Source organism: Cryptomeria japonica, chromosome 6, assembly GCF_030272615.1.
Source record: "Cryptomeria japonica chromosome 6, Sugi_1.0, whole genome shotgun sequence".
Lineage (NCBI taxonomy): Eukaryota > Viridiplantae > Streptophyta > Pinopsida > Cupressales > Cupressaceae > Cryptomeria > Cryptomeria japonica.
In genome coordinates, this window is record NC_081410.1 from 232,114,038 (window position 1) to 232,133,324 (window position 19,287).

The 19,287-nt window shown below is 36.6% G+C and overlaps 1 protein-coding gene across 5 annotated transcripts in view; it reads right to left on the minus strand.

The window, feature by feature from the left end:
- LOC131071468 (filament-like plant protein 7) overlaps positions 1-19,287 on the minus strand; it is a 56,071-nt gene that overhangs the window by 17,202 nt on the left and 19,582 nt on the right. For all 5 annotated transcript variants that reach the window (XM_058007324.2, XM_058007326.2, XM_058007327.2 and 2 more), the window contains one exon: positions 13,083-13,231. In XM_058007324.2, the coding sequence (XP_057863307.2) occupies positions 13,083-13,187 (105 nt within the window). In that variant the 5' untranslated portion in view covers positions 13,188-13,231. The remainder of the gene's footprint in view (positions 1-13,082; positions 13,232-19,287) is intronic.

The window sequence follows — 19,287 nt, forward strand, 5'->3', positions numbered from 1 at the left end:
CATCATCAATTTTCATGTTCATGTTAGCTCTACAGAAGGGGCTTACATTTCTATTTTGCATTCATTTTGTACCGTTAATGTGGAAATTATAAAGTTATGAATAGTGTGTTACTCTTTACATTTATGAATATTAGAAAAGCAAAGGTATTAACTATGTGGATGAATTAAGATATAACTGTTATCTTATTATCTTGTAAATCGTTTACAAACATAGATTCAACATACATAATTTGACTGGTTGGATCTAAACCCAAGACCTATCCTCATTTTCTTTATTTTCAACCAAATTTTGGATCTTCTTGCAACCTGTTGTGATGTATTCACACATCGCCCCATTGCAAATGGGGACCCCTACTTTTTGCTTTCTAGGGTTTGTTTTCTAGGTCTTTTAGGGTTTTGTCTATTAGCCTTTGCATGATGAGTGTTGTCAGGTGGATCGCTGGATAGCAGGCTCTGCTTGAGCTAGGTTGAGTCTTTGGGGCCCCAGAATTAGGGTTTCTTTGAAAGTCTTCCTTAGGGCCTGGTTTTGATCTTGTTGCTAATTGTGTCTTGCTTGGTGAGTGAGTATCATTCTTGAAGGTCCAAGCTAGGTCAAGTTGGTGAGTGATGAAGTCTGGAATGTCATCCTGATCCTGGAATTTGGCTAAGTCTGGAATGTCCTGATCCTGAAATTTGGCTAAGTCTAGAATGTCCTGATCCTGAAATTTGACTAAGTCTGGAAAACTGAAGAATCCTCCAAAAACTAGATTTTGCAATATAACTCCTGGAGGTCCGAAACCACTCTCAAACATCCTGACAGTATATATGGAATATAACTTAAAGTATAAGATCTTTCTTCTTTCTTATACTTAAATGTTATATTCCATAAAATGATCCTGACGGAGAGACCAAAATGTCAAATTTCGCTCCTAACCCTTCCAAAGGGTCCAAAGCGAATTTCGCTCCTGACCCTTCCAAAGGGTCCAGAGCGAAATTCTCCATAAGACATTCTACTTTGACCAAAACCTAGAACTAATGCATTCCTAGGCTTGAATGAAGGTAAAAACGCTTGTTCGAATGAGGAAATGTGAAAATGAAGTCAAGATTTGAGCCCAAGGATGAATTTCGCTCCGGACCCTTCCGAAGGGTCCAGAGCGAAATTCACTATAAACCTCTTTTGCTACTTTGTTTGGGATCCAATCCTTGTTCCTTAGGTGGAGAATGATCTAAGTTTGCTTCTTGAGGTGGTTTGAAGTTGGAAAAGTGAGTGATCAAGCCTAAACTAAGATTTTCGCTCCTGACCCTTCCAAAGGGTCCAAAGCGAAAATCTACCTAAGACTCATTTCTTCCATAGTTTGACCAAATTTTGATTTGCAAGGCACCTTGAAAGGAAGGATGGACATCTTTTGCCATTGGAAATGTTTGAAAGCATTGAGAAGTGAAGGATTTTGAGCCAAATAGTGAATTTCGCTCCTGACCCTTCCAAAGGGTCAAGAGCGAAATTCCTAGAAACACCTATTTTTCCATTGGAGGAGGTCAAGTCCTTAGTTTTTAATGGCGTAGATGGAAGTGAGATAGCATGTCTTTGCCTCTTGAGGTGGTTTGGAGTTGGAGAAATGGAGAATCAAGCTCAAATCATGATTTTCGCTCCTGACCCTTCCAAAGGGTCCAGAGTGAAAATCTTCATGGACCTCATTGTCTTCCTTGTTAGGCCAAGTTCTTAGCGTCCAAGGCATGTTGGAGGAAGGATAAACATATTCTTGCCTTGAGGAATGATGGAAAGCAACAAAAGATGAAATTTCAAGCCTAGAGAGGGAATTTTGCTCCTGACCCTTCCAAAGGGTCCAGAGCGAAATTCCTTGTAAACCTAGTTATTTGACCTTGCTTAGGCTTCAATCCTTGTTCCTTGGATGAAAAATGATGAAATGTATCTTGCAAGGAAGAGTGGGATTGAAAAAATGAAGGATTTTAGCCAAGAAGGTGAATTTCGCACCTGACCCTTCCAAAGGGTCCAGAGCGAAATTCCTAAAATCACTTATCTTCCTTGCAAATCAAGTCAAGCTTTTGGTTTTTATGGCTTAGGGAAGGATGGAGCAAAGTTTCCTTGACCTTGGAGGTGAGTTTAATGGTAGAATTTGTCCTAAAACAAGATTTTCGCTCTGGACCCTTCCAGTTTCCTTGACCTTGGAGGTGAGTTTAATGGTAGAATTTGTCCTAAAACAAGATTTTCGCTCTTGACCCTTCCAAAGGGTCCAGAGCGAAAATCCTAAAAACCATCTTTTCTTCCAAAATTTGAGTAAAGTCAAACCTTGACAAGGGTGAGGGAAGTCATTTGGATTGCCTTAGAAGGACCCTTGATCACCAAGAATGCAAATTTTGAGCCAAATCAGGAATTTCGCTCCTGACCCTTCCAAAGGGTCCAAAGCGAAATTCCTAGGATCACCCTTTTTCCCTTGCAAATCAAGTCAAGTTTTTGGTTTTTATGGCCTAGATAGGAGTGAGGCGATGTGTCCTTGGTCTTGGAGGTGGATTGGAGTTGAAAGAATGAGGAAATAAGCCTAAAACAAGATTTTTGCTCCCAACCCTTCCAAAGGGTCCAGAGCAAAAATCCTAAAACCCATCATTTTCTCCAAAATTTGTGCCAAGCCATGCCTAGACTAAGGTGAGGGATGCCCTTGAGATTGCCCTTGAATTGATTGTTGTCTCCAAAAATGATGATTTTGGGCTAGAGGAAGAAATTCGCTCTTGACCCTTCCAAAGGGTCTAGGGCGAAATTGTGCAAAACCTATCTTTTCCCTCAATTTTATGCCAAATCTAGTGTGGATCAAGATCAAAGAAGGCCTTAGGAATGACTCCAAATTGCCAATGATTATCAAGTTTGGAGGAATTGAGCCAAATGATGAAAATCGCTCCTGACCCTTCCAAAGGGTCCAGGGCGAAAATTCTTCAATCACCTATTTTCCCTTGCAAAATCAAGTCAAACTCAAGTTGGATGAGAGAGGAAAAGTGTTTTCTAGCCTTTTGAGGTGAATTCAAGTTGAAATGATGGAGGAATAAGCCTAAATCAAGAAATTCGCTCCTGACCCTTCCAAAGGGTCCAAAGCGAAAAACACTAAACCATCCTTTTCTCCAAATTTTGTGCTAAGTCAAGCCTAGACTAGGGTGAGAGAAGCTATTTGGAATGCCTTGGAAAGATGTTTGACCTTCAAAAGTGTGAATTTTGAGCTAAAATGAGAATTTCGCTCCTGACCGTTCCAAAGGGTCTAGAGCGAAATTCTGGATAGGTCCTGTCCCTGGCTAGGTTTTTGAGCGAATTCTCCTTTTTGGGCCTTGTGAATATCAAACAAATGTTGCCAAGTTGAAAAGTGGATTCAATGTGAGGAAGTCTAGGTGAAGTGAGGTGAAGAAAGTGAAATTTAGTGTGAAGAGACAAGCAAAAAGTGAATTTCGCTCCTAACCCTTCCAGAGGGTCCAGAGCAAAATTCTTAAAAGCCTCTCTTTTGCCCCAAATTTTCATCAAGATTGATGTTGGTTGAGAATAAGGGCATCCTTGGGCATGTATCTAAGCAAGTACTGTTGCAAAGTGAGAACAATGTGAGCCAGGAATGCAAATTTCGCTCCTGACCCTTCCAAAGGGTCCAGGGCGAAATTCTTATAAGGCATGTCCCTGGGGAGAGTATTAAGCAAGCTTCATTTTAACATCTTCTTGTTGATGATTTAAGGTAGAAAATGCTATGTTAGAATAAATATATTATGTGTCCTTAATCATCTTATGGTTTGTCTTGCAGATGAAAGAAGACCAGGCCAGATCAAGGACGACCTTCTCCAGTCCAGCATCATCAAGGACGACCTCTTCCAGTCCAGCATTTGAAAGAAAGGTACACCATCCATCCCGCACATCAAAGACAAAGGGAGGTTCAAGCAAGGATCCATTAGGGAAGCAGATAGTTTCAAAAGAGTTAATTAAAGTTAGCTTCTCAGCATCATCAAATTGAACATCTACCAAGTTACAAACGCCAGACAGGGTGGCATCCCAGTCATCACTCCTCCAGTCAGATTGGTCCATCTCAGCATGTCCAAATTCAATGTACCTGACTCATCAAAGATGACACAAATTTCGATGTACCTACCCCGGTTATCCATTGGTCGAATATTCCAGAGAAGACATGTGTCCAAATAATGCAATTATTTCATTGGCCAGAATTGAGTTGGTTGTAACAAACCCTAATTAGGGTTTTCATTGTAAAATCTTGGCCATTGATCTCAAATTGATCTGGGTCATTGAATTGTATTGAGAGCGCTATATAAGTCTTGGCTCCTCATTTGTAAAGGCTAATAATAGTTAGTCAATAGCTAGAAGGTTAATAGTTAGTTCATAGAGGTTAGAATAGCTAATGATTAATAGCAAATAGAATAGGAGTTAGAGTAGAATAGGAAGAGAAGGCAAAGATTGTTGCCAAGATGTTGTTGTAAAAGACTTGTAAACTTCATTGAAGAAATGGTGAAATCTATGGGTCGATTCAACAATTTGCATGGTTTTTATACTTCTCAGATTTGATTTCATGTTATTAGATGAATGGAAGAAATGTGTTTGATTGATGGTGAAATTTGTTTATCCATACTACTAGCAGTTTGTTGATTGCAGACTTGCCTTGTGTAGTCAATTGGAATCATTCAGCTTAAGCTTAACTTCAATTGTCGCTTCTTCACTGATATGCATCAGCGTGATGGTGTCTATGCCTGTAGCGATGATCTGATTATCATAAAGTTTTCCTCCGAAGATCACACTAACCTTGTGGAGATGGTCCTGAGATGTCAAAACAAGACTTAGTTAGAATTTCATCAAAGGTTATTCATTGCTCCTACATTCTTAGTGTCAGAATTAGATCCTTTCCTTGCCCTCATCCTTTTCCTTTTTTTTTCAAAATCTAGACTAGTGAAATCCTATATTCCAGTAATATTCAAAGCGAATCAGACGTTCAGTCATCAAGTGTAAGTCCCCTTGTGATTCCAGCAAAATCACATCATACCGCAGAGAGCTTATCCATGAGTAGAGAGCCTACATACAAGAACCTTGGAGTTGCCTCGACTGTTCCTTCGGCGAGATCTTCAGCAGTCGGGAAACTTTGCTCAAGAGAGGATAAGGTACCTTTAGGTATTTTATTCTGTGTTCGCATGTGCATGAAAAACACATCAACACAACCCCATTTAACAATCCTTAATTGCTATATACCCTATAGAAACCCTTCATTATTTGCTTGCTTTCCCTTCACCACCATCTTGTAGTGGGTCAATAACAAGTTTTAGCAACTACATTTTTTACAAGCCTTTAATTTTTTGTCGCCTACACCACATCAAAATCAACATTGTATAGCTCATTCCACCTTCTCAGCTCTCCTGAATGTAGTTGAGTTGTCTACATAACTAGCCTAATATGTAGGGTTCTCGTGTGGATGCATATCTCTACTCTACTTCTATGATTGTCCACTACTAATTCACTGGCAAGACAAATGTGCTACTCCCTCCATTTTCTTGTTCGATAATGGTAACAATTATATGACTCCCAAGACAAGGTACACATTTTATTGATTTGCCTATAGCAACCCCATGGTCAATCACTCAATCTCACTCTAGTGCCATCCATGTATCTACATGTTGCATCTATGTCATTGGTTAGTTGTTTATCCACCTTTGCCTCTCTATGATAACTCAATATAAGCGATATAAGACTACCTCTATATTTCAACCAAGAATCGAGATGTAATATGAGGGTATGAGAATACCATGCCAAAAACAATGCTTCAACAAATTATTGTTGAACCTTATTAAGGCTACATAGGCTAGCCTATAGAACCTTACTGACTCCAAATGCCCTATGTTTACTTCAGCTAGCTAATCTACCTCTACCCTATACATTCCATGGAATGCTCGTACTTGTTATATTGACAATCGTTAGTAATACTTGCTATGGGTGGTTGTACTTGTACTGTGGATGGATATGTTGCCTATTGTTACAACCTACAACCAAAATCACTCTATGATTGCACCTACAATTAAAAAAAAAGATTCATCATTACAAATCAATCAAGAGCCAGCTTAAGTGAATTTTCATGCAAAAGAACTATTGCTTAAGATTTTGAGAATCTATCCACACAACCATCAAATCCCCCATTGACCTATATTGCCACTAAACCTTCCACTTACCCACATTGCTACAATCTTCTACATCATAAATTTTCTTGCAAATCCTCAATGTCACCATGTGATGAGGAGTGACCTACTGAACCCAAAGATTAAAAAAGCATCCCTTTCCAACAATGGTAGAAACTAAAATTATATTCAAAATGATTGATACTCCAAGCCAAAACACTTTTGAGCCACTTTTTGTCTAAATGTTACCAGTACAATTCAAAGAAAACAACAAAAAAGTCTATTTGGCCCACTCTTAACACTAAAAATGATTAATTTATGGTTTAAGAGATCGTTGGGCTTACCTACATCATCTATATGCAAGTATCACTCTCTAGCTTGGTCCTCAGAGATTAAAATGTACACATCAATGCATTTTATTTGTGGTTCCAGCAGCTTGCAATGTCCAAAAGAGAGAAAGCTAAATAATTTTGTGTATACATTGACCTTTCTCTCCCCTCATTGATGGGTTCTTAACATTTACCATTCTATCAGTGCTCTAATCACAAAAAAACTTCATCACTCCACATTCTAAATGCAATGGCAATCATTTTTGCATTATCATGCATGCCAATGCCCCATTTGATCCCAAAAATCACATTTTAAAACCTAGTTTTTTACACTATTTAATGTTAGAAACTCTATCTTCAATCATTTTACTCCCCCATCAAGCTTGGTCATTGCTTCTCAATACCCCATTTAGACCCCATTTAGATTCTCTTAAGTATCCTAGCTTATCATCACCTAGAACTCAAGTATGGTTGAGACCATGTTGCCTATAACCACATTTTCAAGCCTAGTTTTTTACACTATTCAATGTTAGAAACTCTATCTTCAACATTTTACTCCCCCATCAAGCTTTGGTCAGTGCTTCTCAACACCCCATTTAGATTCTCTTAAGTATCCTAGCTTATCCTCACCTAGAACTCAAGTATAGTTGAGACCACATTGCCTATAATATCCATTTGACAATCACACCTATAATTCTTTCTAAGATCCTATACTTCTTATAGCAATATCTATCAATCAAGTGTGGTTCTAGTGAGTCATGTGATCATGTCCACTTATATACCACTACCTATGATTGAGTACCAACTACATTACCTTGGTTCTTAGTATTCATGGACATTCACTTTGCTTTTGCATTAAATCTTCTATTGGCTTTTGTGTCTTTCTAATTACCCTTTTTACTCTTGAACAATCAAAGCATTCCTCTTAGAAGTGCATCTTGTTGCCATTGAAACTAGTTGTTCCACAATTGAGATAGTTGTTCAATCAACCTCCATGTACTCTTGTTAAGAAATGATCCATATGGAGGAAGCCAAGTGATCCAAGTCTTGTCATAGTAGTTTTAATTGTTGACAGCACTTGGAATAAAAAAATCATGGTAGCCAACCACTATTTTCTCAATGACACAAATGACTCGACATAGTAACATATGGTGTTAGATGCCCATGAAATTGAAGTTTTATATGTACAGTTGTATCCAAATTCTTAATTAGCTATCTCCTAGTTCATTAAGGTCCATTGTGTTCTAAGTATTGAACTCTACCCCCTTATTGATTAAATCTGTGTTTTTCTTACCAACTTTGTATGTTGCCAATTATGTCATATCTTGAATCTTAAAGCACCATGGCATATTCTTCAATCAGCGGGATCCTTGACCATCTTGGTCCCTAGTTTTAGAAACCCATAATGATGACTCTGTGCAAACAATGCCTTCTAGAGTTACTTGGGTGGCCACGTTAGTAGGGTAACATTCATCATATTGACAATTCATAACCATTATTTATCTTCATGTTAGATTATGTTCTTATATTGCATTAATCTGGTATTGTTCGTGACATTGTTGGGAAGTCATGACTATTGCATTCACTTACCCTATAACTTACATATCTGAATACTAAAAAGAAAAAGTATTAGATGTTTAAGAGTGAATAATGAATAGTGTTATCATATATATATATTCTTACCAAGATGGACCTATACAATTCCAAACCCCAAATCTAATTTTATTTCTTGTTTTGAACTAGAGCTTAGATCTCCTTATTATATTGTGGTGCAAATGTCACAACAATTTCTTATTGCTATATACACCTTGAGGAAAACCTTTATTGTTTATTTACTTTTCCTAAGCCCTTTCTTGTGTAAAGTCCATTTTTACAAAATTAAGCCAAGTTAAAACATAAAATGCCCCTCATACATTTTCCATGGGTTTTGGGAATTTTGTATTAAAATTATAATATAGAGGGCCTCAAGAAAAAATATAAAATAAGGTCTCTTATAATAGTCTATTTTAAATAGTTCCTCACAAATATAAAATCGAAGGTCATGAAGTAAATTTAAAGAGTTACATCTTTTGGAGGTAAACTCTATTTAAGCGAGGCCAAGCAAAGAGCAAGATGCATATTGATCAACCATCTATTTTCTGATTTTATGAAAACTTGTTGAAGCATTGACTTTAGTTCAATTAACCTAAGGACAAAAACCCTCTAAGTCTGGAATTGGGAGATAAAAACCCACAATTCCTTGGAGTGACTTCATGAAAAAGGCACCAATGGGCTGTGTAGACGTATAAAAATGACCATATTCCTAAATGAATATTTTATGTTCATTTCCCTATTTAATTAAATCCAATTTAATTAAATTATCCACATTCTTCTATTTTATTAAATAAATTATTCAATTTATTTAAATTAAATTCACTATATCCATTTAATGAATAAATCATTTTATTCAATTAACTCCCCCCTAACCACTTTTAATTAAATCCAAATTTAATTAAATAGTTATCCCAAATTGAATAAATCTAATTTATTTAATTTCTCCAAATTGCAACCAAATTGAATGAAAATCATTTAATTCAATTAAATCCTATTATCCCTCCATCCACTTGCAAAATCCCCAAACCCCTTCCTAATCCCTTCTAGAATCTTCTAAACGCTTCTAATTAACCTAACCCTCCTCTAAACTTTGTCACATCCCTAAGCAAAGGGAAGTCACTTCTCAAAAACCTTAAAGTCTTTGATAACCATTGAAGGTTTTCAACCTTCAACCACCAAAACCCTTAAAGTCTTTGAAAACCATTAAAGGCTTCCAATCTTCAACCACTTAATCCCCAAAGTCTCCAATAACCATTAATGGTTAATTCAAACCTTCCCACATGGTTAAAACATTTGTTTTGACTCAACCTCTATCCAACCCAAGGGTCTCATCAGGCCTTTAATGCTTTGACCATGATTATCTCTTAATCATTTGCACAAAGGTTTATTCTTGGATTAACTCTTAATCCAGTGGGTAAGCCTAACTTAGACTTGACCCTTAGCCTTTAGATAACCATGAGGTCTTCTCAGGCCTTTAATGCCTCCAACCTCTTTTCTCAACCCAATCCTATGTTGACACTTGTCACCATTTCATTGGTACAAATTGTGCACATGGATCCCCAACTTTCAAACCTGGCCCTTGATTAAACCTTTCAATCTTGACCATCCATTGCCCTGTTTGTGCTATAAATAGAGCTCTCATTCCTCCATTCTTAACAATCATCTTTCAAATTTGAAGCATTATACTTATGCTCATTATACTTATGCTCAAATACTTTCAAGCTTTTTCATCATCTTTATGCTCTTCATTTAGCCTCTTTTAGATCAAATATGCATGCTTAGATTACTTTCTTTATCATTTTAGTTCAATCATAGACTAAATATAGTATGCTAGGATAGTATTCATACTAACCTCGTCATCTTATCATCTAGTTTATTGCATTTTTAGCATCATACATAGCTTCATATCTATTTCATACTAAATCAATCAAAAGCATCTCTCGTTCTCATATTTGCCATCCCTAAACCATTTTGCTCAGTGATCTGAGAGCAAAAACGTTGGTTTGAGGGACATTGTGAGATAGAGAACCATGGGACCCTCCTTGGGAAGCTGAGTAACACTACGTTATTCCATAGCTTGCATCAAGAAGTCCTGTGTGTGTGTGTGGACTAGTATTCTAACATATTTCCATATATTAAGTTTTATTCGCCCACTTTTCCCGCATACAGGCTGAAACATTGAAATTTCAGTTTGATATTAATATCATACTTGTGCTAAAGGGGCATTGTGACTGTTGGAATAATTCTGCATCCTAAGCTGGTTACCATCTGCCATATAAATCACTACCATTAGAGCATAACAATTGTTTCCTTATGATTGTTCGTTGTCGTTAATACATTACACGTAGGTACAGTAGTGGAAAGATTTCATACAGCTAATCACTAGATTCCACATAAATAAATTACATCATTATTTCCAGAGAAACACTGCAAGTTGGGGTATAACTCAAATATGGTGGATCCATATTGTATATGCAGCTCTCGTACGTCATACCACTGCAGTAACAGCAATTAGAGCCTGGATTATGGTGCACAGCCCTTTAAAAATCACCATTGCAGCCAAGACATTGATCATTGTGGTGACTTCATTATTGGTCCAGGTATGAAGGATTGTAAGATCTATTTTAATTTTTTATTGAGTTCCATTACTGCTGGGATGAAAATAACTCCACACTATATGCTCCATAACAACCCCGTGTTACTATTCTATAGATCAGTTTGCCTATCAATCAAAGTATTTGATTTATTGGATCAATGTTCTTCATTTCAGAGTTAAGCTAATTTAAAAATCTGGTCCATCTTTCTGTTTATCTGCACTGTACCATATCCATGTAACATTTCAATTTGTGTAATCAGAAAATGCCACAAAGGAGGGCTTAATATTGGAAAATACCAAAAAATCAGAAAGCTATAAAAATTTTGAATTGGGGACATTACATCTTTCAAGTTGGTTCTGATTATCCAAGTGCTTTTTTCTTCACAAATTGTTTGTCTTTGCTTAGGTTTAGTTCTTTTTGGTTTTTTTTTGGTTTTTTTAAAGTTTCAGCTCAGTCTATCACAAATTTGTAGCAAAATGACCTAGAAATGCTGTACCTTCCGGGAATCATCTTAGAAATGCCAGAAGCATTTCCAGTATATTTCCTCAAATGATTCAGTAGTTTTGAAAAACCCTGTACATGTTGAAGGTAAATATGACCCAGGATCAAAACATGAATAAAACCAGTTAGTGTAAATGGGGATTTTTTTAAAAATCAAGAAATATTGGTGTAAGATGTGGCATTTTTTCCTGACATAAACCAAGGCTGTGTAAAAGAGGATAAATTAAAATTAGGGATCTACTCTACAACTTTCTTTGTATTCTAAGTTCTAACTAATTTAAGTATTGAGTTTCTTCCAAAGGTGGTTGATGTTGTAGCTATTCACAACTTGGCTAATCTTCAAATTGTCCAGAAGTATATTAGAGATGTAGATTATAAAGGGGGCACTTTCTCTCATTAACAAGACACTCAACTAAATCTTAAGTAACTCTTTGTTATTGTTTAACACTAAATTAGCAGGAGACAGATAATAGGTACACTAAATGGCAATTTTTCATACCTGGCATACAATTTGTCTTGGTATTTCTCAGAAATTTCAGAAATTAAAAAAAAAAGATAAACAGAATTAACCATAACATCAATTAATGATATGATCACAGCATCAATGTTATGTGCACAATCAACATTCAGGAAGAAAAATAACCTAATTAAGGAAGAAAAAGAACCTAACAAGGGTTTGCAGGTACTTGGGAAGATTGAAAATAGGATTAGCTAGTTTGGGTGAAATTAGTTTTATTTTTTGGTTTTTTTGTTTCTGCTAAACATGTCATGACTTCATTGCAGAAATGACTAGGAAAAGCTGAGTGCTTCCCAGAAATGTTGCAGTTTTCCTCAAAGGACTCGGCAGTTCTGAAGAACCCAATATGTTCCCCATGGAAATCAGATCTGGAATCCAAACCAGAATTGAGCAGGTTCAGGTATATGGGGATGTTTTTTTAAATCCAGTCATGGAGGTTTAACATAGCATTTTTTTTGCAAAAACCAAGGAGTAAATTGAAATTCTCAGCTACAATTTTCTTCACACTCTAACCATTTTAAGTGTGTGCTACCTCCACAATTTTTGATGAATTAATTATTCATGTCTTTGCTAAGCCGCATGCTATTATGAAGTATATTAGAGATGTAGATTAGGGTAGGGGAACCTTCAGTTGCTTTTTCTCATAAGACACTCCATTATAGCTTACGTAGCTCATCAATATTGTGCACCTTCTTTGCATTCTAACCATTTTTGTCAATTAATAAAACCAATGATTTAAAACTATAAACCACTCCTTTCCTTTCAAGAAACCAAAAGGGTATTTTCTTTCTAAAGGGACAGAAAACATACGGACTACTTTTATTACTTGCAGATTTCAACTCAGAGATGTAAGAAAAAGACTAGATACAGCAGAGTTTCTAGAATTGCAGCATAGCGTCATGTAAGATTCCACAAAAAGTGCATCCACAATCACAATTGCTGTGTAAACTTTAGGATTATGTGATGGAAATGATAGTCTTGCTTTCAATCAGACAAATTCTTATACAGATTTTGCGCTCATCATTAGATCTTGTAGGATCTTTATCCAGGCATAGAAGATGCCTGATCTCATAATTAAATTATTTTATCATACACAAATGCTGTATTCTACTTCTATTGCACGTCCCTCATGTATGTAGCTTATGAGCATCACTTCACAAAAAAATTTCAACAATTCCTTATTTATTGTAAAGTACAAATTGATATGCTGTTCTGTCCAATAAAGTGAGCATAATAATATATTTTATTTCATGTTTCAATTTGTGGAAATAACACACTACGAATCATACATTGGAAGTCAACAAAATAAAATAGTGCAACGTTAAGTTTGCAACTTAGCATAGACAATTTCCAAATCCATTCCTCATTTAAAAAGAGGTGCTTGAGATTATAATTAATTCTAGGAAATGCTTGTACCTGTTCTTCACATGCCCTTTCTGCTGGTAATGTATCTGCTTGATCCACTGTAGAAACTGTCTTTTCCAACGACTTCCTTCTCCAAAGCCAGTTCCTTCGATCCATCTTTACTTTAGAATTGACTTGATGCCCTTTCTTATCTTTACGACCTGAAATAAATTGCCTCTCTAATGAGTATTCACATTTCTTTAAAGAAGCAAAATAATCCAATTCCATAAGCATTATTTCTAATAAATAAACAGCTGCAATATTATACATCCTCATATATGAAATGAAAAGGCAGTAGAATCAATAATCTAAAGGTGTAGATTAGGGTAGGTGAATCCTGGGTGCTTTTTCTCATAAGAAAGACACTCCATTATACCTTATGTAGCTCATTGATATTGTGCACTTTATTTGCATTCTAACCATTTTTGTCAATTAATACCGAAAGGGGCAGCATAAATAAAGACTACTTTTTAATGCTTGCAGACAAATAATAAATAAACAAAAGTTTGAAGGAAAATCTCAATCATCAACCGTAAACTCCAAAATGCAGTACACCACTATCTCCAATTACGATTTGAAACTGAGATGACCTTAATGCACATTCCAAGGAAAGGAAAGAAGGAACATGTAACAATATCTGTGATTGAAGCTTTAATCTCAGAGTCAATATGGGTATACTAACGAGAATTCCATTTGTAAACTATAAGAACAGGACACAGGACTCATTTAGTCTAAAAGACCCCTAAACTTTCTGAGGTGGCTGGGAAAAGGTTCAAACTAGAATTCTTTTATCTCAGATAGATAACATCCATCCTGAGCCATCAACCAATTGATGTTACAACACTTGGATGTCATCAGAACTTTGACACAATATCACTCAGCCTTTTCTCTTGCCCTTCTCTTTAGTGGATCTTAGATTGACAACTCTTGTATTGAGGCTCTTATCTTTCTCTATTTTCCCTTTTCCCTCTATTATTTTCTTCTTTACCTTTAAGTGAATCAGCCACCCTAGTTTTGCAATTCTAATCCATGTAACCTCACCTTTTGCATTAGTAAAAATGAATGTCATCTATCTTTGACTTTCTCTTTCCTGTCCTGTATATAAGGAGGTTATGTTCTTGTACATCTGTCTTAGCGGCACTTACATGCTCTTCTGTTAAGCGTGCCAAAATCATGTTTCCTAAGCTTCACATTGGTACCTGTTGTGCGTTCTGCACACACACCCTGTCCTGGACAGGGGACCCCGTCTTTTTTCTGCAGTCTGCCTGAGTGAAGAAAGAGAGAGGCATTTTGAACCAAGTTCGCGTATTTTGATAAACTTGGAGAGGTAGGCATTTTGAACAAAATCGTGCTTTTTTGTTTAAGCATCCCGAATTCATTGGGAGTCCGTCATTCCTCTCAACAGATCCAAACTCGGCCTTCCCTTGCGATTTGCAAGAAGAGAGAGAACCCTAAACTTTGCACAAAGTCTTCCAAAGCCCGAATCATATCCAAAACCGCGTGTCTTCTTTAGAAAGCCGAAATCGCTAAGCAAAGGGCGTTTGAAGTGACGAAATCGCACAAAACCCTTCTCAGGCCGAAAATGATAAGCATACCTAAGTCGTCGTGGAAAATGCTCGAATTCTCATGTTGTGGAGGGCAAAGAGGAATCGCACATTTCCTCAAAATGACCCGAAGTTTGGCAAGGCATATTCGCACAAACCTTCATTTAGCCGAGATAGTAAAATAGAAAGTCGCATAAATCGGCTCATTAGCCGAGGGCTGAAAAGCCTAAGGTCACGCATTCTAACCTCATAGGCCGAAAATCACAAAAAGTGAGGATCGCGCAATTAGGTTTCTTAAGCCAAAAATCATAACAATATCCAAGTCACGTGTTTGAGTGGGAGGAACAAAATGCTCAATTCGCCCAAAGTGTCTGAGTTTCATCTAAACACAGAGGGGTGTTTAATAAAGTCGTGCAGCACCATCTAAAAGGCTGAAAAGAATAAGAAGAAGACGCCCAAGAGCAATCTCGCGAAATGGTCTTTTAGGCTGAAAAATAGAACAAAGTTTGAACTTACAAAATGATCTTTTTAGACGAAAATACCTTAAGTTTGTAAAGTCAACTTCTAAGCCGAAATTGGCTAAGAAACAAAATCGCACAAAGTCATCAAAAGGACCGAAAAAGAGTTAATCTTGCCCAAAGGACCTCATTTATCCGAAAATGATAAGAGTCAAAATCGCACAATTCATCTAAGTAGCCCGAAAGTCTTCAAAGGGCGTTTCAAACCAAGTTCGTGCAAAAGGCCTCAAAACGCCGAAGTTTGATAAAAGGGGCACTTAAAAAGAGAAATCAAAAACAAAATCTCGCAAAAGGCCTCAAAAGGCCGAATCATGTGAAAGGCATAAAGCATAAAGTTTAAAATCGTGCATTTCACCAATTAGGCCCGAAATCTCACATTTTGACCTGAAGGCCCGAAATTCTAAAGGGCGTTTTTAACGAAAGTCTCTCAAAATGATCTAAATGCCCGAAATTAAAGGGGCATCCAAGAGAACAAGAGAGCAAATCGTGCCAAAGGAACAAATGGCCCGAAATTGAGAGAGGCAATAAAGTGTTAAATGAAATTCACACAATACTTCAAAAGAAGCCGAGTTTTGTATCATAACAGGGGGATGTTTTAAAATTTGGTGATTTTATTAAAATTGTAAAGCGAAATGTAAGCCTTTCATTCTTCTCCAAGGACCCGAATTGGACGTAAAGCAAAGTCTTGCATTTTATTCGAAAGGGCCGAATTTTGCCCTTAGTTGCCCAATTGAGTGCAAGTGAAAAAAGAGGGTATCCAAGATTTATTTAAAAATGGATATTTTTATTTTTCCCTCTGGACGTTTAAAAGTTAAGTATGTTTGTTAAATTAATTTATTTAATTTTTTTAAATGATTAATGCAAATCAAAATTGATTGTTTGCAGGTCGACGACGTCGAGAAGATAGGATCGCGATCGAAGCCAAGAACGCGCTGCAGAGCGGAAGGTCGATGCGATGAAGCATGGGGAAACACACCACTGTCGAACGACAAGTTGAGATCCACCCTCAAGACCGAAGACAAAGAACATGCAGGAACACTCAAAATGTGCATTCTCAGAAATACAATGTTGGAAGAAATTCCAAAAAATCAGTTTAAAAACCAAATTTGTTTAATGTAAAGAACTGCCTGTGGGCCCTACCTAATGTATTCAAAACAAAGGGGACACAGGTCAGTTATTTCCAACTACCCGATTGACCGAATTAATGCCAAATAGTAGTAGGTAGTTGAGAATATAGTTGGGGTGATAACTAAGAATTGAATAGGCATGGGTTGAAGCTACCAAGTTCTAGAAGGCAGATTAAGACCGTTGGATGCAATCAATCCTGGCCTCTGATTCAATTTGTAAAATCTATAAAAGGCAGAGGCCTTTCTCTTGTAAAGGGTTAGATTCTAGTTAGATTTTTTGAGTTAGACAGTTAGAGATAGTTAGAGTTTTTGTAGAAGGTTAGATTTTAGTAATAGAGTAGAACTGCTGCAGAAATTGTTGTAATGGCAGCTGAAATCAATATATGGGCATTGATTTGGTGTTTATCATCTTGGTTTTATTCTGTTTGCATGGTTTCCTTCAGCAGGTTTAGATAGATCCTTTTTGGTATGCAGGTATTTGATGGATTCGGGTTCATACCATTGGGGATATGTTGATTGTTTATCCCTTTGTATGGTTAGTCTGAGCCTTTAAAATCGTGTTTAGTTCAATTGCAGGTGTCCGTTTGAGCTGCGCCAGAATTGGGTGCTTAGCCATGCACCTGCAGTCTGAAAATCTTCTAAGTCTCCCTTGAAGATTGCACCGTTCTTGTGAGGTTGTGAGTTATTCTGGCCAAGTAGGGATTGGTTATGTAGAATCTGTCTACTCACACACCAGCCTTGTTAATCTTAGGTCTCTTAACCTTTCTCCTTTGCTTTTATTTCCCAGTTTGAGAATCAGATGCAAATCAGCCTGTTGCAAAACGCAAGGCCCCTTGTGCTCCTAGCAAAACACATCAACCGTTGAGTTATCCCGTAGTCAAGAACTGACATTTGGAACCTTGAGGCTGTCCCCTTTGATCAACTAAAACAGCATTAGGGATTCCTTATACAAGAGAGGATAGGATACTCAACGAGAACATTCTATTTTGCGTTGGCCGGATAGAGTTGTAGAAATACTATTTTAGCCACGTCAACAGTACCTAAATATGCAAAAAATATGCTTGGAACTTGGAGGTATACCGTTCAGTAAAATTACTTTGACATCCCCTTCTTTGACTTTAACTCATATCCCTACAAGTTGTCAAATTAATGAGCTTGATGTGTTTGTTTATATAGCTTTTTATCTTGACATTGTTTTCCACTTTCAGTCTAAAAAAAAATTGCTTCAAGATAATTCAACATTATTGCTTCTTCCAAATTATTTTATTTAATTCTCCCAAAGTTTCTTGGTAGATTTCTCATTATCTAACAACCGCAGCTTTGTGTTTAGAATTTGAGCAATGACCAAGTACAACACAGCCCTGCATTTCGGACTAACCACATCTTGGTCCAGGGTCTTCCCTCAGACCTCACCAAGTAAAATAATCTCAAAGACCATGTCTCATTTGAGGATGAGATTTACAAGTTCATGGCCAACAGAAAGAAATTGGCAGAACAACAAGCAAAAGAGCCAATTTTCCCATGGATTTATCACCTAAGTTAAAGCCATGTCTGTTTTCTATCTCAACCACTCCCTCAGCAATAAAGAGTTTGTCTAAGAACCTAAAATAGTGGCTGCACTAGCTACATGGGAAATAGAATATCAAGGTGCATACCACTTGGAATTATAGAAGACTCTCTTTCAGTTTCCACTACATCTAAATAATCAGCCACCTCAAATTCCACCCTCTCAACAATAAGCTGAAGGGCATCACATGTCCAACTCAATAGTTTCCTACACTTATTGTTGGGTCCACAAACTTCCAGTTTGGTGCATTAAAAAAAGAGCAACCATTTCACCACCTAATATGTTTGCAGCAAGCAGCGTGTTACAAAGAGTTCACACCATTGACCAAAGTTTTGTTCCCATGGGCTCCTAAGCACCTTAAAGTGGCTATGAGGAAACATGGAGGAAGGAGTCGAACTTAACATTGAAACCACATGGGAAACCCTGGTAGTATACACCCATGCTCTCCTCCATGTATGCTTGAACCTCTGCCCTAATGTTTACCCTGAGATATTTTAGTTCAACTGGTATGACTGAGTAACAAATTATATTTCCAGGCTAAATTGTATAAATTCATATATCTTCACTTCAAGTAAAAAAGTGAAAGTCTTTTTATTTAGCCAATTAAAGCTCATGAAGTGTAAACATACATTAATACTTAGATTTATATAAATTATATTCCATTTTGAAGGTCAGATTTTTGCTAAATGGTATAAAGATAGGTGCAAGATAGAAAAAATATATACAATGATAAATTACCATTTAGCTATTTGGTGAATAGTTTGTTGAGGTTTCCTTGTAAAAATTTTGAAGGACCGAAAAACTGATTTGAAGGTGTAATTATCTGTGTATTTGTTTTTTACATTTTCATAATTTAAAATTTCAACTATTGTGTGATAATCACAATGTTAAAAGCATAAATCTGATTGTCGAACATTAGGAATTCAGTTGCCTTGGTTCAAACTCTTCATGGTATCAAAGCCAAAAGTAAGGAGAATTCATAGGCTGGTTTGAACTAAAAATTAAAACAATTTTTTTGTGAAAAATCTTGGATATTAGGGTTCCAAAAATCAAGTGAGATTTTGTCCACAAAGCCACGGCCAAGAAAGAAAAATTATAGGGCACCAAATAGGAGGAATCACACCCCAATTTTTTAAACAAGAATCAGGCGTTTTTTCTTCTGAGAATCACAAAGTTATTTCTTCTAAAAATTGTCATTTTTTCTAAGAAAAAATCACACAAGATTTTGGTTTATTATGGATTTTTTTTACCTTCAAAAATTATGCCTAAACATTTTCGTCAAAAAATGGTGAGGGTTTTGAAGCTGTTTTCAGCATACCACAACTAGGGTATTCAAGATGCACAAATAGAGCAAAATTTACAACTAGCCTCAAATTTGAGGATAGAGGCGAATATGCACGCATTAAATTTATTACCTTGGAAAGGCAGATTGACTTGGCACTTGGAAGAGAATGATCTCTG